We start from the raw sequence: 24,914 nt of genomic DNA, 5'->3' as shown, positions 1-24,914 counted from the left end.
GACCTTTACTTGAAGTCTCAAATCAGCCTTCCCTAAGCAAAGTCCAGCCTCATCTCTTGCCTCGCCCGTGCAGGAATCTTTCATTGTCTCTGCTTCTATCTTGCTGCCTGTAGTCATCTGCCTGCACAGCCAGAGCACTTTTAGGACCACAAACCAGAACGTGCCTCCTGGCCAATCCCTCCTGTGGCCTTCTGCCACACTCGGGGCGGCAGCCAGGGCCTTGGCAATTTCTTCTGTCTCATTTCTGCCCTCTGCCCCTTACTCACTCCCTCCACCCATATTGCAGATCATTCCCACCGTAGTTCCTTCAAAGAGCTTATTCAAGTCTGTGTTCTGAGCCCCTCCCAGAGGGGGTTCCTCCTTGACCACCATCTCTAAAACAGCCCCTTCCCGATCCTTTCTCTCTCTCTCATCCCACATGCCCTGCTTTATCCTCACGGCGCTATCATTACCTGGCTTTGTAGTATTTTTGTGAGTATTTTCTTGGTTCTTTTTCTGACTTGCTCACCATAGAATTCCAGGGACTCTGTTCCTCTGGCTTACTGCAGCATCTCCAGTCCCTAGACTGGTACCTGGGCTTAGTAGACCAGAATAAATATTTGTTGAATAAATGAAGGGAGGAAGGAAGGAATATGTAGTTATACCACTAATCATATGATGAGGAAGTTCTTCTCTTGAATATGTTCAGTTGCTAAAGACGGTTTTAGATATGCAGTATCCAGCAATAATGGAAATTGTTCTTGATACCGACTTTGAACATGAAGAGAATGAAATGAAAAGAGGATCATTACAACTTTTTTCTTCACCATCCGTTGGTTTGGTTTATCTTCTTAGGGACCAACATCAACCTCCCAGGATCAGGACCAAATGTGAATGCTGATGAGAGCCACGGTGATGGGGACAACCTGTTGGGCCCGTTCCTCCCCACTGTTAGTGCCAGGCCTGTGCTCATGGTGGACTGGCCCAAGTCCCTGGTTCGCCGAGCTGTTTTCCACGGCTACACCTCATCCGGTATGAAGACCCTCTTTGTGTCTTAGAATTTACAGCTGTTTCATAAAAGCTTGGATTCCAGCCTCTCAATTTCTTCTGCAACTTTTCCTTTTACTAGAGAAGTGTTTGGGGTCATGGTACCTTCTCAACTTGTGTTTGTACCTCTCTGGACCACAGAGCTCTTTTATCAAAGGTAGAATTGGTGCCTGCCAGGAGCCTCCTGTTTGCAGACTGAGAGGAAGAGCCTGCTAAACTGACATGAGTGGTGGGCCCAGAGAACTGGTGCCCAGACACCTTTGTGCACATATTCTGTTAGGGCATTTCATGATGGGGACGAGTGCTCCCACAGTTGAGCACAATGACGCTGTTCCTGCAGAGCAGTTGAATTTTAACCATTTGCCAGTGCAGACTTCTGGTTCTGCTCAATTTATTGCATGGATGCCTTTCATGGTAACACGTACAATGATGTCATCCCTCAGCTGAGGCTCTAGGTATCACACTATTGTGAAATGATTGCCTCCTCACCCTCCCCCTGAAGAATTTCAGGAAATGCGGATTTAAATTGTGATGTTTAAACTGTCCTTGTTCAGCTCATCAGTGTTGCATTGTGGATCTCCTGTTTTCAGGGTAGGCAGTTCAGAGTCAGCCTCTCCCTGCTAAGGAAGTCATGCAGTCACCACTGGTCCACTGTCACACCCAGATTTTCACAACCAATATCCTGCAAAGATTTAGAAATTCCTTTGAAATAACTTAATCATACTGTATGGATAAACTACATTTATAGAATAGTCAAATTAAACACAGAACCTAGTTATAAATATATAAAATAAGCTCTTACCAGCGTTCTCTTTTGCCAGGGAGGTGAGTGTCTTTCCTGAGCCAGGGCACACTGGTCCCTGCTCAGTGTTGCTTCTGTTGGGCAGGGGATGAGCTCTTCCCTCTGTAAAGAGGGCAGATGGTGAACAAACCACCGGCATGTCCAGGTAGCAAGAAGCATGTTTAACTGGTACTATTTCCCCTTCACCTCTGGAGTGAGGGTGAAACCTGTGCCAAGGGTTTTGTCTGACCTCCTGTCCTTCTGAGTCACTGATGGTTGTTTCCATGTGGCCCTTCCTTTCCCATAGGTATCACGGAGCAAACTGTGACCATAAAGCCGTACTCACTGAGCCCTGGGGAGACGTATGTCCTACAAGCCTCTGTGGGTATGTTAAGTTGTCAGCCAGATCTGGTGTGGGGGATGATAAGGCTGTGCTATATTCATATGTTTCTCCTGGGAATTGCAGTCACATCTGACAGGCCTGGGCTCTTGTTCCAGAGTGTCCTGACGCTCCCCTCCTTCCTCACTGTCACTTCACTGCTCATTGTTACTTCCTGATGTTAGAGGATGGGGGAAGGAGATCCGGGTGTGCCCCTGTAAGTTTACTCTTCCTTAAGGGATCACGTGGATGTTCAGATCACAGTAAAGGTTGAGAGGGCTGTCTTTTTTTTTATTACACATGTGTTTTATTTGTCCTAGACAGTTGCGTGAGTTCACTCCTTCCCTGCAAACTGGTTGATAACTTCTACATATATTTCAAACCCAGCCAGGTGTTGTTCCTGTCATTCTGCAGAGTCAGTGTTGATGAAATTCACCACTGCTCTATGTTCTTTCTGGCGTTTCCATGACTCAATCTGACATCTTCTTTTTGGGTAGTTTCTAGACATCTTGCCCCATTTCTAGAGGCTTCCAATTCCATATGACAAGCACAAAGCATTCAACAGATTTCATCTACAGATGAGTTTGGTTCAGTGTCCACGTTTTTGCACTAATTGAAACCCTTCATGCATTTCCAGTTTTGCATTCCACGCTGACTCTGGTTTCTCTCAAGGAAGAAACCCAAGGTTAACTTTTGATTGAAAGCATGGCAGTGGAGCTCAATAAGGCCCCCGAGGTTTGATCCTCACTGTTTTTGTTGACATCTTTATGAACATCCTCCTGCCTCCCATGGTGCATTTAGAAACTAAACCCTAGGTCCTATGTTTGCCACAAGAGGGACCACATTTCCTTTTGTTTCCACAAATGCCTTTTGCCAAAGCAAGACCTCACTCTCTTTTGCCTCTGAACTTTGTCCAAGTAACATGTGTAAACGCCTTTCTCTCGGATCCGTCATATTTGACGCTGGGGGAGGAGACTGAGAGCCCCTCTGCTGCCACCAGACCATCCCAGTGCAGCCCTGGCGCCAGCCCTTGTCTCCTTGTGCCCACCCTCACTGGCAGCGCTGTCCTCCTGTCACCCTCCTGCTCACCCCAGGCCCTCCATGGCTCCAGGTCTTCCCCGTGGTTGTTTCAATGGGAATGTCCATTCTTTCCCCACATCCCTGTCCTAATCCAGTACGACTCACATGCTAAGACTGCTCAGTGGGTCTCCTGCTGTGAGGATGTCTCTGGTCAGCTCAGAAGTAGTCACTCCTTCCTTTTTGAGCTTACACTCTTACAGGATCTGTCTTCCATGATTGAGGTGCCTATTGAATAAGATAATATATGAACAGTATCTAGCCCAGTGCCTGGTGTGGAGCAGAGGCTCAGCAAATGATTCCTCCTCCTCCTCATCATAACATCATCAGAATTTTAAACAATTTCAACATATAAATCTTACTCCTATAATTTATCTCAAGAAAAAGACATCAAAAGTAAAAACCAAAAACTTTACATATGAGAATAGTTATTATAAAGTAATTAATAATAGCAGAAATTAGAAAATAAAATGTTTAATTGTTGGGGAATGAGGGTTATGTATACTAAAGTATATCTATTTATAATAGCTATTTACGACAGTGATTTTGAACACTACTTGACAACATGGAAAATATTTACAATATTAAGGCAGTTAATAAAAACAAAATATTAAATTGTATCAGTACTATAAATTCAACTAAGCTATACTTACATGTGTTTATGGAAGAAGCTTTAGGAGAACGCAGGGAGTGGAGAGGGTTTGATTTGCTGGAGTGCTGTGTTCTTTAGTGTCTTCTGCTCTAGACTGATTTCTGTCGGTTTGGCTGGTGTCTCGCTCCCAGGTGGGAAATTGGTCTGTCTCATCCACTCCATCTCCCCCTACCTGGGCTTGTGGCTGCCCTGTGTAGTGAGCGCCCAGTGAATATGTGTATATTAGCGGATGCTTCATGGCAGTGGTCCTCACCTCCAGTGTACATCAGAGTCCCCTGGAAGATGTGTTAACATAGATCGCCGGGTGCCAACCCCTGGTTTCTGACCCAGCAGGTCTGGGGTGAGGCCCAGGGGATGCTGATGCTGCTAGTCTGCGGCCCACACCTTGACAACCTTATGAGGTTTGTGCTATAAAAATGGGATCCGGTGCTGCTGTAAATGTCCATCATGGCTTTAATCCCCATTTCATTTTTTCTGTAGCTTCGAAGGACAGTTTTCTAGGGAAAGCTCAGCTGTACTTGACCACCAACCAAGCTCCTCGAGACGTGGCCTGTCAGGTGCAGCCCCATCGTGGCCTCGAGGCACACACCATCTTTAGCGTCTTCTGCATGTCAGGGAGACGGGTAAGATTGGCAGCCCTGCATCTGTCTTAAAGGACTGGAGACAGCTGCAGCCCAGCAAAACCTCAGAGGTTGTGGCCAGTCTCTGGATGAAATGCTGTGGGATGCAGAGCTCAGCCCTGGGGTCAGAGGAGTGCAACGGCCTGGCTCCCCATCCTCTTGGTGTAGACACCTGATCTGCTCCTGCCCCGGGTCATGCCCAGGCTGCTCCTTCTCTCAGAAACCCACATGCGTCCTCACTCAAATCCCAGTTCAGATGCCCTGCTCTATCACCAAGACGTTTGGCAGAGTCCTCCCCTCCTGTGTCCTGTCTGTTAAGCTCCCAATGGAAGTCTGAGGTGTAGCCACATCCCTTTCACCTGGAGGAGGCCCAGAGGGTCTGTGCTTCCATGACTGTTGGGGGTCCCAGGCCCGGAGAGCACACAACCCTGAGTGACAGACACAGCTGTTGTTTGGAATCCTTGGGGCTTTGTGGAAAGGGGGGCCCTGGAGGTGGGAGGTCACCCCACGTGGGTGTGTATTCGGGGACACTTAGCTGTTATCTGCCCTGTGCCTGTCTAAACAACGTCCTCAGGTGGAGTGACAGATGCAGGTATGTGTTTATTGGGGCTGTAATTCAGTTTGTTGATCTCTGCTCTTTTTTGCTCTCTATGGAACGGATCGTAGGACTTTCGTTATGAATTTAGTTACCAGATAGGAAATAATGCCAAACGCACTTTGTACCATGGGAGAGACAGTCAGTATTACTTTGCGCTGCCTGCTGGTGAGCCCTTGGACGATTATAAAGGTAAGTCCTGGTGGATTTGTGTCACTGACTACGCTTACTTACAGCCCCAAACCTTTTCCCCTGGTTCCAAAAACTAAAAATGGTTAAAACTATGTCTCCAGAAAAGAAAATTCTTATTTATTCATCTTAATAAGTTTAATACTTTTTAGTTTAGGTTGATTACCTACTTTTTAGCAGAAAGAACATTAGTAATATTATAAATAAAATTAAGTTTTTATGTCTTAAATTATAACTGAAATATAATGTGAATGATAAATGCCAAAGAATGTCTTGTATATATGAATTAAATATTTGAGACCAAGCTGTCCCTCATTTACTCATGAAATTTGTCATATCTGGTGCATCTTGCGTTAGTCATAGACTAAGCCAAATCGAGGTGCTCCCACCAAGAGGAAGCTGCGGCGGGGGGGGAGTGTTGGGTTAGCATGTGCTACTCTCAGAACAAAGTGAAGTCCTTAGTGTTGACAGCTTTCTCCTCTGACCGCCATCCCTACGGCCCCTTCCAGTCCTAAACCAGCCCCAGAAACTGCCTCAACTGAGCACATTCGAGGCGCAGCCATTTAGGAAAGCATCTGGGTCTGTAGAACCCAGCCCAGAATCTCTGGAAGTGAGAGGTGTTTTCTTTTTAAACTTCTAGATGATTCCAATGTGGAGGCAAGGTTGAGAGTCACTGATCTAGAAATTTCTTTGACTTGAGCTAGTGAGATTATTTCAGCCTGAAGTCTGAACTAGTTCATCCACCTGATTTATTTAAATCTCACGTCTCCCTTAAGCCCAGCTAAGATGTTTCCTTTTTCCTGAAACCTTGCCTGACCCCCAGTTAGAAACACTTGTACCTTCTTCCGGGTGCAGATCAGTGAAATTGAGCAGAGACGTTTTGAGGAGGACACTTCGTAACTGTTTAGGGCGGGCACGTCCACTTGGTGTCACAGCGAGCACAGGACATGTTGGTTGATGGATGGAGGTGGTTTTCACAGGCCTGTCTCATAAGCTCTTCAAGATTGAAATTGCACTCACCCTCTGTCTTCTGGAAATTTCCCTCAAAGTGGGTGCTCACCCCAGGCTCCCCCACTTCTTGGTGTTGGACATGCAGCTCTGTCCTGAGAGCTGGGTCAGAAAGGACTCACCCTTAGAGGGGAGGAAGCCAAAACCACGAGGGTATCCTTCTCGAGGCAGCCGCTTCTATTCAGACCAGGGAGGGCCCTTGCCAAACTTCAGCCTGCAGGGGCGTGTGTGACCCCTGTCCACAGGATCTGCAGACCACAGGGCTGGGTGGACATCCAAATAGAAGGACCTTAGGGCAGGGCTTCAGCTCTGTATTGGAAGAAAGGATTTCTTAGAATAAACTTGTAGAACCAAATTTCAGGCCACAGTCACACAGCAGTGTCAGGGTGAGTGACGTCACTCAGATCGTTCCAAATGAGTCCACAATGAGTTGTAATCGTCAAGATCAAAATGGTCAACTTCTATGAATATCTGAATTCAAGATTTAGAAGAGGGTAAATATAAGCAAAATAAATATATTTTAATGGATACTTAATCATATCTTGTCCCATCTCTTTCATGAAGTTTACATGGACAGCTCCAACCTGAGGTGTCAGATTTGAGTCTTGCCTGAACTCTTCTCCTTCTCTTACATTCTCAATCTCAATTCAGAGGACCCACTGTTATCTGCAGTGGAATCACTGGAGTACTTTGTAAAGTTGCAGCTTTTTTTGCAGTTAAGATTGGAGCCCACACAACGTCTACTGATTCAGAATCCTGGGGAGACGGTGGAGCCCAGAATTTGCCTGTATTGGCAATTGGGACGTGAGCGTTCATGGACCACATCTTGGGAAGAACCGACCTACAAAATTACATCCCAAATCCTTGGCCTTGTGCTTCAAGTTGAGCATGCTTTACAGAGACAGAGGATGCATCTGTGTTTTGCTTTTCCTGGGTGGTTCACACAACTGGACCTGTGGCCCTTCACCATTGGCCGTCATCTACAGGTCTCCTCACCACAAACCAGCGCCCATGTCACAGGAAGGAGTTCTAGAGTCCCCAAAAAGGCCATGTCCTGCCATGCTCCTTCACACAAACTTCCCCTCAGTCAGAATTCTTCTTCAGCTTTTTCTAGACCTGTCATATTTCTGTATATCACTTAGGAGCTGTTTAAAATATTACCCCACCCCTCGACCGTCCATCCTGGAGTTGGTGTTTCTCTCTGGGCTTCCCACGGCCCCCACTTTTACCTCTGTTTCAGCAGTCATCACATTTTTGACATGTCTGTAACCCTGAACAGTCAGGGAGATACTTGAGGCAGGGACCAGTCCTGTTCACCTGTGGCCTCTTCTACTGCTGCAGATGCACGATGCTTGCAGGTCAAATGAATAGTGTGGGACAGCATGTGAATGAATGAATCATTTCCTAACTCCTCCGGTGCACGGTGGTCACTTCTGCTTCTCCGCTCTTGTCAGCACTCCTGTATTCCCTGTCTCTCTGGCACTCACTGCCCTGTGCTGTGCTTTATGTTGGAACGTTGGGCCTCCCCAGAAGGATGGAAGGGCCTCAAGTTCAGTTCCTTCTCCTTGCCTTATTTTGGTACCCCCTGGAGCACCTATCACCATCCTAGGCACATAGATCAGCCCGACAAAGATTCTGATTATTGAATTGTTGATGGCCACAGTGTCAGCAACTGGAGAGGGAAGCTAGCTTGCAATTTCATCTCCTCCTGAGCCAGCACTGAGCCCATCTTCCATCATTCAGTTGCTGTCGGCATGCGCAGAAACATCCCTGTGGCCATTGTCCAGGCTGACCCTCCTCTGTCATGTTCCATTTCAGTCATGGTGTCCACGGAGATCACAGACGGTGAAGGCTCCCAGGTACAGCCCTGCACTGTGGCAGTGACTGTGCTGCCCCGTTTCCAAGGGAATCACTGCCCCGGCGAGGACGTGTGAGTAACGCTGCGCAGTCACTCTAGTGCAGGTCCCTGTGCCCTGGGAGATGGCCTTCCCCCAAGTCGGCAACGAGCTGGAGTAAATAGTGGCTCCAGGAAACTCATCTTCTCAGGATGGGCAAAAGAAATAGCCAGAGCTCTGCCGTGACAATCCTAACTCAGATCCGAATGCTGTCTGTGCACGTGCCTCGGAGCCTGGAGAGCACTTTCTTCTGTTTTTCAAATGGTTTTATTGAGACATCATTTACACACCATAGAGTTCAGCTATTTAAAGTGTACAGTTCCACACTTACAGAGCTGTGCAACCGTCATCATGACCGAGGTTTAGAACATTTCTATCTTTCCCCCAACACCTTGTACTCATTAGTAGTTGCCTCCCTTACCCCCAACTCCCAGCCCCAGACAACCGCTAGTCTGCTTTCTATGCACAGATTTATTGACTCTGGACACTGTATGCAGATAGGTGACACCTTGTGTGGTCGTCTATGACTGGCTTTGTTTACTTCGTGTAACATTTTGGAGGTTCACCGTGTTGTTACCTGTGTCAGCACTGCATTCCTTTTTATGGCTAGATAATATTTTATTATGGATATGCCACATTTTGTTTATCCATGCATCAGTTGATGGGAATGTGGCATGTTTTCACTTTTGGCTATTAGAAATAATGCTGTTATAGGGGCCAGCCTTGTGGTGCAGAGGTTAAGTGCGCATGTTCCACTTTGGCGGCCCAGGGTTCGCCAGTTCGGATCCTGAGTGCGAACATGGCACCGCTTGGCAAGCCATGCTGTGGTAGCCGTCCCACATATAAAGTAGAGGAAGATGGGCACAGATATTAGCTCAGGGCCAGCCTTCCTCAGCAAAAAGAGGAGGATTGGCAGCAGATGTTAGCTCAGGGCTAATCTTCCTGAAAATAAAAATAAAAAGAAATAACACTGTTATGAACAGAGGTGTAGACATACGTTTTCCTTTTTCTTGAGTATATACCTAGGAGTGGAATTGCTGGGTCATGTGGTATTTCCATGTTTAGCATTTTGAGGAACTGTCACATCGCTTTGGGAGGTACTACCATCTCGACAATATGAAGTCTTCCAACACTTGAACAAAGTTTTTCCATTTATTTAGCCTTTAATTTCTTTCAGCGATGTTTTATAGTTTCCAGTGCATAAGTGCTGAACTTTTTTGTTAAATTTAATCATAAGTATTTTATTCTTTTGAATGCTATTGTAAATGGAATTGTTTCCTTCTTTTTTTTTAATTTTTCTTGCTAGCATATAGATATACAGTTGGTTTTTATACATTGATCTTTATCCTACAACCTTGCTGAACTCATTTATTAGTTCTAACAGTTTTTTAGTGCACCCCTTGGGATTTTCTGTGCATAAAATCGTGTCATCTGCGAATAGAGTTTTACTTCTTGCTTTCCAACCTGGATATCTTTTATTTCTTTTTCTTGTTTAATTGCCCTGCCTAGAACCTCCAGTTCAGTGATAAATAGACGTGGCAAACATGGAAATTCTGGTCTTGTTTCTAGTCTAGATGTGAAAGCATTCAGTGTAATGTTAGCTATAGGTTTGCTGTACATGTCCTTTGTGAGGTTGAAGAAGTTCCCTTGTATTCCTAGTTTTTTGGGTGTTTTATCATGAAAGGGTGTTGGATTTTGTCATATAATTTTGCTAGATCTATTGAGATGATCAATAGATTTGTCCTTTAGTCTATTAATATGGTATATTACGTTGATTGATTTTCGTTCTTGAATCACTCTTGTGTGATAGACCCCACTGGGCTAGACCCCACTTGGCCATGGTGTGTCATCCGAGTACTGTGCCAGTGTCCACTCCACTGTGGGTTTGGGTACTAACTGCTGACTCTACTTATTAGGATGCTCGTGAACCTACAACCAGCTCCAGCCATGTGGTGTCTTTGTCTAGCTATGCACCATATTCCTTCATTTACCAGGATATTTCTGTATCATTCTTTTTGGCATCTTGTACCTATTTCATTTCTGATAAAGGTGTTTTATAAAATCTTGATATTATGCCTCACTATGTCTTTTTAGAATTACCCCAGCACAGACAACTCTCCTTTGAGTCATTCTGTTTCTGCTCTGACCCACCCAAGAAGTGTTTCTATAACAAATGCCATTCTGCTCTAGGTAGGCAGGCTGAAGAGTTTTGCAGTGTGTTGGAACAATTGGGATAACTCTTCTGTTTCTTTCAGATATAATTCCAGCCTGAAAACCCTGTCTACTCTGCAGCTGATGGGGAGTTACACGGAAATCAGGAATTATGTCACCATGATCACCAGGGTGCTGAGTCGCTGGGCTAAGGAGGACAGAAGTCCCTCGTGTGGCCAGTGGTCACGAATACAGGATGCATTAATTTCTTCAGTGTGCAGATTAGCTTTCGCAGATCAGGTATGGCCCAGAGCAGGGCGAGTTCAGTGTGTGTAAGTCTGTTTCAGTGTAGAAGGGCCTATGACTGGTTGGCTCACCAGCAAGTAGTCCTGCTTATGAAACACAGTCAAACAACGAGACCAGGGGCACCAGGCAGCGTGGCTCTGATGCATGGCTGTGGCCTCTCTTGCCTGCTCATGTGCCACACAAATGAATGCTGCCGGTTTATAAAAGAAAGACTGATATAAGCCGATCATTACTACTGATAATTCTGTAAGTAAAAATTATGTGAATCTAATCTGATTTTGTTTTGTCGGCAATCATATACCAGAGAATTAAGTTGATGATTATGTGCAACTTTAAGGAAATGACCATATATTCATGTTACTGTCCTGGCTGACAGTGTTTCTGCAACTCCTGTCATATCATTGTCACTAAGAATGTTCGCATCTAAGAATACACCTTATTTCATGGTAATCATGACACTTTCACTTGAACTAATATATTTTCCTCCTCCATCTTTCTCTCTTATGCTTCTCCAAAGTTTCACTGGGCGCTGTCTCCCTAGTTGCTCTTCCCTCATGGTGCTTTCCTGGGCAGGGGGGACAGCGGACACCCAGAGGGGAGATGCTGCACTTGGTCACTAGGAGGAAAAACGTGGGAGCAAGGTGGTGGTCTCTCCAAAGAATGTTGGCATCTCCTGGTCTCTTAGCTCAAACATGGATCTGCTCTGTTTCTACATCAGCAACCTGAATTGTGCAGCTTTAGACCAGATGACCTAATGCCTCTTCCCTCTCCTTTTTTTTTTTTTGTTTGTTCGTCTGTTCGCTTGTTTCTCCTGGTCAGGAAGAAATGAATGATTCTGTTCTTATGTTGAGGGACCTCATACACTTCCCTAACAAGGTGAGTGCTATTTCTTTCCAGGTGTGTTTTCCTACTTTTTCACATAAGTATGAGGACCTTGATCAGTTCTTCAAGAATATACTGGGTAGAGTTATTTTTGACACTTAAATTAGAAGCATGACTTTCCCTAAGAATTTATTTGAATAGCATTGCCCACCTCAAATCATTGGTGAAAAACTTCTTGCTTCCAGGTCCATCCATGTTGTTGCAAATTGGACAATTTTGTCCTTTTTTATGGCTGAGTAGTATTCCATTGTGTGTGTGTGTATACGTGTATATATATACACCACATCCTCTTTATCCATTCATGTGTAGAAGGGCACTTGGGTTGTTTCCACCTCCTGGCTATTGTGAATTGTGCTGCAGTGAACATAGGGGTGCATATATCTCTTTGAATTGTTGACTTCAAGTTCTTTGGATAAACACCCAGTAGTGGAATAGCTGGATCGTATGGTATTTCTATTTTTAATTTTTTGAGAAATCTCCATACTGATCTCCATAGTGGCTGCACCAGTTTGCATTCCCACCAGCAGTATATGAGCATTCCCTTTTCTCCACATCCTCTCCAACATTTGTTGGTTTTTGTCTTGGTGATTAGAGCCATTCTGACTGGTATAAGGTGATATCTCATTATAGTTTTGATTTGCAACAACATGGATGGACCTGGAGAGTGTGATGTTAAGTGAAATAGCCAGAGACAGAAAGACAAACACTGCATGATTTCACTCATATGTGGTAGATAACAAATACATGGATAAAGAGAACAGATTAGTGGTTACCAGAGGGGAAGAGGCTTAGGGGATAGGTGAAAGGGACAAAGAGGCACATGTGTATGGTGATGGATAAAAATTAGACTCCTGGGGGTGAGCACGATGAAGGGTATTCAGGAATTGATAAAAAATAATGTACACCTGAAATTATACAATGTTATAAACCATTACAATCCCAATAAAATTACTTTAAAAAAAACCCAAACAGAACAATCATGAAATTTGGGCTTCATTATCCTAGTAATAGAAACATCAGTGTCTTCTGGAATAGAGATTGTATAATAGAAAAAAAAAACCTTCTCTCTTAATATAGAAATTTGAAAACCCGAAATAGAAGTGGATTAAAACCAGCGTTATCCATGCCACACATACTTTGGGGAAGGAGGTTGTTATTTATTATTAATCTGCGGTGTTGGGTTTTCCCATCCTCGCCACTTCTCTTTCTCTCAAATCTCCAGCACCCTCTCCCCGCTCTCGCTGAGGTCCTCACTGCACTGACGTTGGCAGGTGAGAAGAGAGCCCATAGAATCCCTGTCTCCACCACCCTGCAAATCCAGTCACGGCCTGGCCTGTCTTCCAGGCCCCCCTTGGTCACCATGGCATGGATGTCCCTACTCCCATTAGGGGCTCACCCCGTTTTTGTGCTCAGAATCCCATCTAGGGCCACGTCATGGCCCCTCGTGTCAATCTTGGGACTGACACCCCCTGGAGTTGTTCAGGGCCCCGTGTGGCTTCAGTTGACAGTCCTGCCTCCCCTTTTGCCTTCTCTGGGATTTATCACCTTTACTTTACTGCTTTTTCCATTTCTCCTTCTCTGCTGGATGGTCCCGAATGTGCTTAGAGTCTCACTTACTTAAAAAAAAAAGTCCACCTGGGGCCGCGCCATGGCCGGGTGGTTGAAGTTCCACGTGCTCTGCTACAGCAGCCCAGGTTCACGGGTTTGGATCCCAGGTGCAGACCCACTCCACTCGTCAGCCGTGCTGTGGAGGCATCCCACATACAAAAAATAGAGGAATATTGTCCCAAAGGTTAGCTCAGGGCTAATCTTCCTCACCAAAAAAAAGTGCCTCTGGTGCAATTATACTGTCTCCCAGCCACCACGTCATTTCCATGCTCCTCCTTACAGCAGAACATGTTGAAAGTGAGTTCTGCCTTGCTGTGGTCTCTACTTGCTGTCACTCGTGGATTTTTAAGCTACCAAAATCTGGCTGCCATCTCCACTTCAACAGCGAAACAGCTCTGTGCAAGTGCCTGAAAACCTTGGTGCTGCCAAATCCATGCATGCCCTCCTTGCTTGATTTTCTTCTCTGTCAGGGACGTTCTGTGGGAAGCGCACCTCCTTTTGGGCACAGTCTCTTTGGCCACTGTTGGCTCCTCCCTGTCTACTTTACTTGTTCGGTGCCTCAGGGTTGTGTTCTGAACCCCAGACACTTCTCTGTCTCCACTTTCTCCCTGGGGGGTTCTCATCACATCCTTCTACATTAAATCCAGGTGATGATGACTCTGCACTTTATATCTCCAACCCAACCTTCTCCCAAGAGCTCCAGACTCATCCACATAACTGCCTACCATTTCCACATGGCCATGGGTGTGCACCTCACAACCAGGGTGGGCAACAGAGCTCCTTCCTCCACTCCTCGCCCCGTCTCCTTCCTGCCCCACTCATCCTGCTTTCCCCGTTCCAGAGAGAGCAGCACCTTCCACCCCCAATCTCAAGTCAAAACCCCAGGTGCCGTCAAAGACTCCCCCCTGTTCCTCATCCATCAGTTGTAGTTAAGTCTTGTCAGTTCTTCCTCAGAAACATGCCTAGAATTTTCCTACCTCTCTCATTGCCACTACTTCCCACTCTAATCTAAGCAAACGTCACTTCTCACGCTGGCTGACAGTCTCTGACTGTTCTGTCTGCTTCCTCTCCTGTCACCATACTGCTTTCTCCACACACAGCAGCCAAAGGATCATTTTAACAGCCTGAATCAGTGAATGCCACTCCCCTTCTTTAAAGCTCTGTGTGACTCTCGTTACCATGTAATCAGATCTAGACACCTCGCCTGAGCTGTTCCACTCCTTCTGACCTTTCCCTTCTCCTCTCTTAGTTTTTCTCCCCTAACCACCCATCAGGTGTGTTTAGCTCAGGGCCCGTGCAGTTGCTCCATGCCCTGTCCTTGGCCCTGAACAACAGAGAGCTTTCATTCGAGTTCTCCGCTCACATGTCACATCCCTGGAGAAGTCCTCCTTGATCTTCAACCTGAAGTCACCCTCCTCCTCTTGCCTGATTCTCCTCCCTCAGGACTTTCACAGTCGCCAGCTGTCTTATTCATTTGTCTGCTGCCTCACTGCCCTCGCTGGAGCATAAATCCCACGATGGCGGGACCTTTCATTCCCATTCACCATGACTACAGCCGTGACACTAGTGCAGCTCAGAAGACAGGTGGGGAATGAATGAATGAATGAATGATACGGATGACGCTGTCACTTCTTCCCATCCCTCCTGCCTGAGTCACAGCGTCATCATCTTGAATTGCTCAACTACAGTGACCAAGATACTGGATAGGAGGGCTGACCTTCCTGTGGCAACACAGTCTCATACTTGTGCCAGAGCTATCTTCATAAAAACACCTCAGCTCATGTCGCTCATTTGCCTTAAAACGTTGATGGCTTCCCAGTACTTTCAGGATAAAACCCAGTTCTACCACATCTCATGCCAGGACATTATGTGGCTCCAACTTACTCTCTGCCCTTCACCTTGCACATCTCTCCGGGTATCCACCCTCCAAGTTCCAGTCACTGGATGTTCCTTACATCCCTGGAATAGTGTGTTTTCCCTTAACCTGCAATGATCCTGCCCCCTTCCCCTGGGAAAGCAGTATTTTCTCCTCTAGGCTAGATTCACATACCAGCTTCTCACCTTCTCCATGAAATCTTCAGAGTCCTGAAGGCAGAGTTTGTTTTATTCTGGACAAATTTGTGCATGACTTTGTTATAGCACAATTGGAGTATACTTTGTTATAGTTTGATTTGTAATTATTTCTTGCACACCTGTCTTCCAAATCTAGACTGCTTAGCCTGCTAAGGTCACAAGCTGTATTCGGTAAAGAAGTGTTCACAGCTGTAACAGATAAGCCCTGAAATCTCAATGACTTAACCCAATGGAAGTCTATTCCCCCTCCACACACATTCCTTGGCATGTGTTGACCAGGTGGTCTTCCCGTGGTGATTCAAGGATGCCAGCTCCTTTCATCTCCTGCCACCAGCACCTCCACTCTGGCTTCCTACATCAGCAAGTAGGGCATGGAGAAGCTGCGCCACTTGATGATCTTACTTGGAGGCACCGTACCTCACTCTCCTCTCATCCCTTAGTGAGAACCCAACTCAAGGCCACACTTGGATCCCAGAGGCCTGGGAAATGGAATGACTTCCCAAAATGACCCTGCACGAGGGTCAGGGAGATGAATCTGGTGGAAACCAAACATCTCTGCACAGGCCTCTCTCTTGCCCTCTGTGCACCCAGGAGCTGCCCACAGTTCTTAGCTCAGAGTGGTGGAGAAAACTGAACATGATTATCATTCCCAAAGTAACCATTTCTGATATTTTTTGTTAAAAAAATGGCCAGTATAAAAACCACACCAGGGGGCCGGGGCCAGTGGCACAGCGGTTAAGTTCTCACGGTTCTGCTTCGGTGGCCCGGGATTCGCTGGTTCAAATCCAGGGTGCAGACATGGCACCGCTTGGCAAGCCGTTCTGTGGTAGACGTCCCACATAAAATAGAGGAAGATGGGCATGGATGTCAGCTCAGTGCCAGGCTTCCTCAGCATAAAGGAGTGGACTGGTGGCAGATGTTAGCTCAGGGCTAATCTTCCTCAAAAAAAATAAAAACCACACTGGGGTTTCTTTAACATGTGGTTTTAAAGAACATGATGTGTTCTTTATTGCAATTGTTTTAGTTTACATAAAAGATTGTTCTTTCTATTTTGAGTCTATTTTGATGATGCCATCTGGATATATGGGGCATTTAATAGTAGTTTCAATGTATTTCCAGACTAGTTTAATTTTATTATTGATGAAAGAGTTTGATTTTAGGAAGAATTTCTAAGGCATATTTTGCTTAAATAAGCATGACTATCACAAAGTAGAATCTTAATTTCAGCTCATTGGATATGCATTTATTTAGCAATTCTAGGAGCTGCTGAGGCACAAAGAAGGAAAAGCTTTAGTCCCGGCTCTCGGGCACTGATGGATGAAGCTAGATGTGGAAACAGATAGACTTCAATAATGGGCCAAGTCCTCTCATTAGGAGAATGACAAAATTCTGCAGAAACACAGGCATCGGTGCAGCCCATTTTGTCTGGTGGACATTTGAAATTGTTTTTAAAAGATAAGTAGGAAAGAATCATTAATTCTGCTCTGCATGGTGATGGCATTGTGGCCATGTGTCTAGGAAGAGTTCTTATCTATTAGCAGTGTATACTAAAGTGTTCATTGATAGAAATACCTGAGACTTGCTGTTAAATATTTTTTTAGATGTTGAGTGGATGATAGAAGAAAAAATATTGCCATTGAAGGATGCTTGTTATAGCTGAGTGATGGGCATATTGTACTACTACACTGTTCTCTCTACTTCCATGTATGTTTGAAAATGTCCATATTAGTTAGAAAAAGAGAGAGAGAAGTAAGATTTTGCTAGCAAGGACAGGGCTGAGAGCATTGCAGAGAGGGGATTGTATGGTATCAGGTAAAGGCCTAGAGTATTTGGGAGGAGGAAAAGGGTCTGTGGCTTGGGAACAGCATGTCCACAGGCAGTGGGAGGAGAGGATGCTGCAGAGAGAGATGGGACCAGTTCATCAAGGGATCTGTGAAGTGGTTGTTGGGGTTCAGACTAAATAGCATCTTAGCATAAAGGCTGTTAGAGAACATTTATTTTTCTTTGCTCATTTTATGGGTCAGAAAACAATATCAAAAAGTGAATTGTTACTTGTGAAGTTGGCCAGTAATCGGCTAGACGCCAGACCTGGACTTGCGTCCAGTTGTCTTGAGCCCTAGTTCAGTGATTTTAATTTCCAGTAGTAATGAAGGAGGCAAGAGTGTACGCGTCATGTGCCGTGAAACATTTCATTGACATCTTTTCTTTTCACATAGTTAAGCTTCACAAGCGCAGTGCTCATCATCAAGTATGCCCGGGTGCTCCGGGCTCGAAGCCCCCTCTTGGGGAGGTTTGTGGTGGACAAAGAGCAGATGCTCGAGCTCATCCTTCTCGTCTCCGGGGTCTTAGAAGCCTCGGACCGAGAAAAATCGAGGAATGCAGACTACCCACAAGACGAAGGAATTAAGGTCATCTCGGACTTATTGTTAGTAAGTCAGACTTTTTCTTCATTCGTGACAATGCAACTGTTTCCCTTCCCCAGGGTGTTAGCCTGTATTTGCAGCTGTTTCTAGAAAGCAAAAGTATAATTGGTTCCTGAGGTGCTGTGTTTATTATTCTGGGTGGTAGTTTGGTATTTGGAAAGTTTCACTTTGAATTTTAAGTGTTTCATGGGAATATGAATATTATCACGTTTCAACGACACTTTGCTTCTGTTCTATTTTTTCGGTTTTGGTTTTCATTTGGGATGTTTGGGATGGTGTTTGACTTAGAAACATCACTTCTCAGGACACTTTCTGTTCTTTGAGAAAGGAAGTGAAGTAATGCAAATGATTTCTAACATGCATTAATTTAAAAAGCGGCCCTGCTGATATATAACTGCTGAAAAAAAAACCCACCAACATTTATTTCATTTATTTCTGCCACGGTAACTATGGGAATTGTCTCAGGGATCACAGGGTTTTTTCACTATAGGAAACCGCCAGTGCTTTCAAGAGGCAGAAGTTAATAGGCACCTTTTGTCTCTCCTCCCCTCCCCATTTATCTTTCCTCCCACACAGACCTTCTGGTTTATTTAACTGATAGTTAGTATAATATTTGGGAAATTAGAGAGTTGATAAATGCTCAGTCTAAACCTAGTAATAGCAACCATGATTAGCAATTAATACATTTGGAAATATTTGCTGCACACCCAGCACCCACCCTGCCCTAGGCCCCAAGGCACTGCACTCAAAGTTATGGTCAAGTCCATATGGTACTAAAATAATCACGGTATCCAGACTCCCTTTGGGTGGGCTAAGAGATCCCAAGGAGCATAGGAGTTGTTGCAAAATGAATAAAATGTTGAAACAAAAGGAGACAGTTGTGCTTTACTGTTCTCTGGCATTCACGTCCTTATACCCAAATCTTTGCTCAGGAAATGAATCCAAACGACCTTGAGAAGAAGGGCTACCTTTTCAGTTATTTTCCGCCTCTCCCTGGTTCTGGACTCAAGATGGCTTCCTCGAGTGCACTTTACATGTGGGACTCTGCCTGCTCTGTTTCAGGACCGCCTGTCTTCAAACAGCGAGCGTCAGCTCCACATTAGCACTGGGCAGATGGAGATCCTCACGCTTCTTCATCATGAGCCACAGAGCTCCGTGCAGAGCCTGGGCCCCATCCAGGTGCATTTACCCGGAGACCTGGCTGGGCAGAGTCCTGCTGGGCCTGGAATGCAGAGCCCATGCTACGTTAGCCAGCTCATGCTCTTCAAGAAGAATCCGTATCCAGGGGGACGAGCTGGCGAGGTACAACACGACAGCTGACTGGTCCCTTCTAATGATCACCTCACATGTGCAGTAATTGTGCTTTGATGATGAAGAGAGGGACCAGGGAGCACATTGCACCTGTTTTTCAGTTCCAAGAGAGGGGCCACTTAGAACGAGCTGCTATTTCTGCGTATCCTGGAAGATCACAGTTTCTCCAGAGAATCTTAGCCAAACTAGGTTTCTCTGGTGTGTGGGTAACTGGGCCCATGAGTAGTTCCTGTGGGGCCATTGTAACCCATTGTCAAGGAGTCAAAGGCCTGAGTGGGGTAGAGTATGCGGCACAGCGACTGTGCCAGGCATTGCAGTCAGTAACCTCCTGGTTTACTCGTTCTGAAATCAAATGAAGAGTAACCCGAATGAAACGAGAAGGGGCTAGTGTGGACCTGCTGGAACCTACCTCTTTTCTTCCATGCTCAGATGACAGATCCATCTAGGCTGGACCAGCCAGGGTGGCCGCTGGGTCCCTGGGAGGTTGGGCAGAAGAAGGGCCCAGAGTCAGAGGGGGTGTGAGAATGGGGAAGTCGGGAGGACTGTGTTCACTTGGTGATCCTGTGAACATCGGTTCACTTCCGCATGTGGAAACCACATGAATGATCCCAGATTCGCCAGGAGCTGGGAAGGCAGGGAGCCAGCATTGTGTGTATTTTCTGTACCCCTAGGTGTGCTCCAGTACCTGGCTCATCTGGGCACCTGATAAATTTTTGAGGATAAGTGTACAAATTCATGATACACATCTTATTTTGGTCAAAAATACTCATCATGGGGCCAGCCCAGTGGTGTAGTGGTTAAGTTCGTGCCCTCCGCTTTGGCAGCCTGGGGTTCACTGGTTTGGATCCTAGGCAAGGAACTACACACTGCTCATTAAGCCATACAAAATAGAGGAAGATTGGCACAGATGTTAGCTCAGGGTCAATCTTCCTCAAGCAAAAAGAAGAAGATTGGCAACAGATGTTAGCTCAGGACCAGTCTTCCTCACCGAGAAAAAAAAAATCCTCATCATATAAAGCATTTACTTTTTTTTTTTAGGGAGCTGGAAATGGCCAATCAGCATATGAAAATAATTCAAACTAACAAGGAATAAAGAAACAGAAATTAAAATGACTTTTTTAACTTACAAAAGTGTAGTTCTTTAAAAAGACTGACCTCTGTGGAGTGTAGTGAGTGAGAGAGCCAGGGTGTCCACTGTGTAAGCTTTGTGAGAAGCACTTTGTCACAGGCACCAGGAGCTTCAAATACCCGGACCCCATCATTACACTTATAGAAATCTGCACCATGGAAATGAGAAAAGATTTATTCAAAGGAAGATGTTTTGTTTTATTTATTTATTCAAAACAACATTATTTATGATAACCCGAATAAAAATATACCTAAATGTTCAATAGAGGGGTGCAGTTCACCAGTTATTTAAATGAATTATGCTAATCCATATATAGCCAGTTAGAATTATGTCAACCAGGGAATTTTAGTGACTTTGGAAGATTTTATGCAAAAAACTGTAGAGCACTAAATTGCTCAGTATGTACTCAGTGCATCGAAAAATTTCAAGTGTGACATCTCCAGACAGGATTTCTCTGAGCCGTGGTATTATAGCCAGCTACACTTTACTCTCCTATATGCCTTCCTGAGTATCTACATTGGCAGATACTTCTTTCTGTATGAGCTTTTAAGGTAAAAACTAAAAAATATTTTTAAAAACTTCAAAAATTATTAATTTTAATGAGTAGCAGTAATGAGGCATTACATTGTCCCCAGATCCTGCCATTCTAATTGGTAAAACTAGCTGTATTTTTCTGCGTTATCCCCAACATCAGGACCATAATCTCTGCTACTGTAACAGCAGCATCGCTAGACATGGTCTCCTGATTCTCTCACTGACATTGACGGCTGGCTGTCACCTCTCTGAGGCGGTCTTTGTCTCCCCAGATGGGCAGAGTCCTCCACCTCTCTCTGTACAACTGCTCCAGCAGAAGACCCTTCAGCAGACACCGGCTGAGGAAACCCGTGACCCTGGAGTTTGGGGAGGAAGGTGGCCCGGTAAGGAGAGCCTTTGCCAGTCACCTCTGCTGCATTTCAGCTGCGCTGGCTGATTTTTAACACACTTATTTTTCCAAAGGCGAATTTTCCTTACTTGTTTTTCATTTGATGACAGGATAATAGGAGAAATAGCAGCACATTTGTTTTGCTTCGGGATAAAGTGAATTTTCATCAGTTCGCTGGGCCTTCTGAAGACCCCCAGGAATCTCTACAGATAAGAATAGAATTTTCTAAGCCTGTTACAAGAGCTTTCCCGGTCATGTTGCTGGTAAGGTGCGTTGTGGCTACCGTGGTAACCAGGCTGTAGAAGGAGACGTCGCCCTTGCGAATGTCTTATGAAAAGATTAGGGAATGAAACTGCATTTTAAAGCAGTCATGAGGCTAATTATCCAAAGAAATTATGTTATATAGTCTACTGTTGAGGGAATAAGCTTCCCTACTTCTTTTTTTTTGAGATTGGCTTCCTGCCTACTAAGTTTATTGGAGTGAGAAATAACTGAATTGTCAGTGATAACACAGATGGCCTCGTTTGGGAATCTAATTCTCTCTCACAGTGTAGACCTGGGCCAGAATTCTCTTATTTTTTATTTCTTTTATTTTTTCCAAAAGAAAAAACTGTGTTCAAACTGATATTTCTGAGGAGACTTGATAAATGAGTCATCTTTCTTGGTGAGGTTGAGCCTGTGAAATTGGGTAGGCCCCATTTTATGACTGAGTTACACAGGAACACGAAAATGAGTGTTGAAAAGCTTCTTTGGAATCATGCGGTAACAACGCTAGTGGAAACCAGCAGTTTTTAGAGTTTGTAGCAGGTCCGGATGGGCAAAGGATTCTGTTGGAGAGCGTATTCTCTCCTCTGAGTCCCCACCTATTTCGGCCACATGAGAAGGATTTCAGCTTTTTGGGGGGCACGTCAGCCAGGTATATCCTAGGCGGGCAGATAGCCACACAGCACTCAGCACGGGGTTCGGTGTAAACTTGTTGGCTCGACTCTCATTCCACCATAGGAGCAAAGCCATTGAGCGTCCGAAACATGACTATTTGCTTGAAGAGTTTGGATTTTAACTTAATTCTTTAGGTCCCACACAAAAAAGATGAATTGGTTCCAACCAGTTTCTCAGTCTCACAACCCTGTGCTTGCTCTCCTCCGTCTGTCACTTCCTGACTACTAACCCTTCCCGGGAAGAGGTCACATCTGGGCTGCAGGGCATGCCTCTCCAACCACCTGGAGCCTGTGCTGTTTACTCCTGCAAACTGGGCTGGTTACGGTTTTAGTTTTGTACTGAAGTTTTTATTTTTTAGTGAAATGAGAAATGAAAGTGTCATGGAGTTCTCACTGAAAGACTCAGGGGTGCCGTGGAATAAGCATTTAGTCCCAGTCGGCCTCCTTGTAGTGAAAAGGATGTTGGCACAAAATTGTCTGATTAAAGTCTTTGAGAGGAAAAAACAACACAAAACTAGACATCGTTGCTTTGCTTTTGTCTCCTAGGTTCTCTGAGAAACCTACTCCTTCTGATTTTCTTGTGAAACAGATCTACTTCTGGGATGAGCAAATCGTGCACATTTACGTGCCTGCTGTGTCACTGAAAGGTTGGTGGACAAGCTCTCCTGTCACTCTGAAAGGAAAACACCTGCTAGGAGATACGTTTGCAGAGCGGGGCTTGATTTTGTTCATGACAAAAGTGTCAAGCTGTTTCAGAGGAAGAACACACCTGAACGCAGTCTGACCCGGCTGGTTCTGCAGCCGTGTGGGACAGGCTGCCCATCGCCAGGCCTCTTGTGGTCCCCATGAGCTGAGTTCCCTCTCGGCTACTCCTCCTCCTCACCAAGCTACATGTGCTGCTCCATCATCTGTGCCTGCAGAGCCTCCCCTTCCTCACCTCCTACTGACCTCTGCTCACCTTCAACACTCTCCTTTCACCTCTCCTGGTGGACTGTCCTTGACCCCAGGGCGTATCTGCCTGTGCTGTTCCTATGGCACCTTGAGGTTGCCTCTCCTGTTGGCTGCTCTGCCTCCCCCAGTGTCAGGGACTGTGATCCCGAGGCTCTCTCTGCAGCTTGCAGGACCCCTCTGTCAGTGCACACCAGTGGTGGGCACAGAGCATGCCCCTACACCCTGAGGTGGCTGTGTGAATTGGTTCTGGGCTCACCCCCTAATGGGTGGCCCCTGGTTTCTTCGGCTTCTGAGTCTCTGTCCTCCTCTGAAGGGCAAGAAATTGAGGCTCAAAGTGCTGAATGAATCCACACTGGACTATAAACACGCTTCAGACTGGGCCTGCACACTGTGGCCTTAGCATGGAGCATTGACAGTCAGGTGCACGGGCTGTCCCGTCCTCTCCATATGCTACGTTTTTATGGGATATGATTATTTTCCTCTCAGAACCAGTCTTCACTGCTATTTGTTTCTTTTAAAAATAGACCAAACATTGTTGTTAAGCAAATTCAAATTATCAATGGCAATTTAAAAAATTTGGCATTTGATGTTTCCTTTCCCACAGTATTTTATTGTGAGAAATCTCAAACTGACAGAAAAGTGGGGAAAAAATGAACACAAACACTTGCATCTGTTTCATCTAGATTCGCCACTTGTTGGCGTTTTGCCACGTTTGCTGTATCTGTGTGTGTGTGTGTGTGTGTGCATGTGTAAGGGGGGGTGCAGCTCTTTGGGGAGAGCCATTGGAGAGAAAGTTTTAGACACCACGTCCCTCCAGCCTTCAACATGCATCACAGAAAAAGGAAGATATTCTCCTACTTAACTCGACTCCACTCCACTAAAAGAATCAGTGTCAGTTCAAGACCCTTATCTGCTCTGCGGTCCACAGTGAAATTTTTGCAGTTGACCCCCAGTGCCTTCTATAGCTCTTTATATTTGTGATTCAGAATTAAGTCAAAATTCATCAGTGCACTTCATTGCCATGTGCTTGTGATCCTTTTAAAATCTAGAATATCTCCCCCATTTTATGTCTTTTTTTCATGACATTGACTTTTTCATGAGCCCAAGTCAGTTATGTTTTGAATGTCTCATATTCTGGACTCCTTCCTGTCTCATGATTAAATTCAGTTCCCGGCTGTTTGGTGGATAACCCATAGGCGATGCCAAGTCTCGTAATTGGGTTAAGGAGATAACCACCCATCTATCCATTGTAATAGAACATTTTCCCTTTGTGGTTAATTGGGTGGTACCTCCTTTCCCTGGAACCTTTAACCCTGTGGTTTGGGCCTCCACTCGTGATGCAACGCAGGTTGCAATGGTGATTTTCTGATTTCATCACTAATTTAGCTGGCATTCTTCAGTAAAGAACAGCTCCTGTCTCACTCTCTCACTCTTGCTTTCTTGTCTTGATGAATGCACAGATTTTTTAAAATCAGTGTATTTAGTTCATTTCCATCATTTTAGTGTCATTTTTTTTTTTTTTGGTGAGGAAGGTTTGCTCTGAGCTAACATCTGTTGCCAATCTTCCTCTTTTTTTTGGCTTGAGAAAGGTTCACCCTGAGCTAACATCTGTGCCAGTCTTCCTTTATTTTGTATATGGGTCACTGTCACAGCATGGCTTTCAAGTGGTGTAGGTCTGCGCCCAGGATCTGAACATGTGAACCTGGGCCACTGAAGGAGAGCACACTGGATGGACTTAACCGCTATGCCACGAGACCAGCCCACTACATCACTTTACTTTTTGATGCTCAGATTGTTCCAGTGGGAGCTCCCTCAAGATGCTTCCTGAATATTTTTGACATGACGTCAGGAGTTTTCAGGTGCTTCCTTGCCTTTGGGAACACCAGGGCACCCCAGGCATATCCACACCTTGCCTGCCCTTCCTGTAACCAGGCATTTCTTCACGAGCCTCAGTTTCTTGATAGGGAATGGCATTTAGGATAGAAGATATATGCACCA

At 45.3% G+C, this 24,914-nt stretch overlaps 1 protein-coding gene across 1 annotated transcript in view; it reads left to right on the top strand.

Annotated features, from left to right (window-relative positions):
• The window catches only part of PKD1L1 (polycystin 1 like 1, transient receptor potential channel interacting), a 116,124-nt gene that overhangs the window by 41,219 nt on the left and 49,991 nt on the right, over positions 1 to 24,914 (top strand). The window contains exons 15-26 of the mRNA XM_023639041.2: positions 835 to 1,011; positions 2,115 to 2,192; positions 4,396 to 4,538; positions 5,202 to 5,322; positions 8,146 to 8,257; positions 10,478 to 10,673; positions 11,499 to 11,555; positions 17,459 to 17,671; positions 18,728 to 18,967; positions 20,912 to 21,022; positions 21,138 to 21,295; positions 22,512 to 22,612. Coding sequence (XP_023494809.1) covers positions 835 to 1,011; positions 2,115 to 2,192; positions 4,396 to 4,538; positions 5,202 to 5,322; positions 8,146 to 8,257; positions 10,478 to 10,673; positions 11,499 to 11,555; positions 17,459 to 17,671; positions 18,728 to 18,967; positions 20,912 to 21,022; positions 21,138 to 21,295; positions 22,512 to 22,612 — 1,707 coding nt within the window. The remainder of the gene's footprint in view (positions 1 to 834; positions 1,012 to 2,114; positions 2,193 to 4,395; positions 4,539 to 5,201; positions 5,323 to 8,145; positions 8,258 to 10,477; positions 10,674 to 11,498; positions 11,556 to 17,458; positions 17,672 to 18,727; positions 18,968 to 20,911; positions 21,023 to 21,137; positions 21,296 to 22,511; positions 22,613 to 24,914) is intronic.

Source organism: Equus caballus, chromosome 4 (assembly GCF_041296265.1).
Source record: "Equus caballus isolate H_3958 breed thoroughbred chromosome 4, TB-T2T, whole genome shotgun sequence".
NCBI lineage: Eukaryota > Metazoa > Chordata > Mammalia > Perissodactyla > Equidae > Equus > Equus caballus.
Note: the sequence above shows the minus strand (reverse complement) of the source record. Positions and strands in the feature narration are given on the sequence as shown.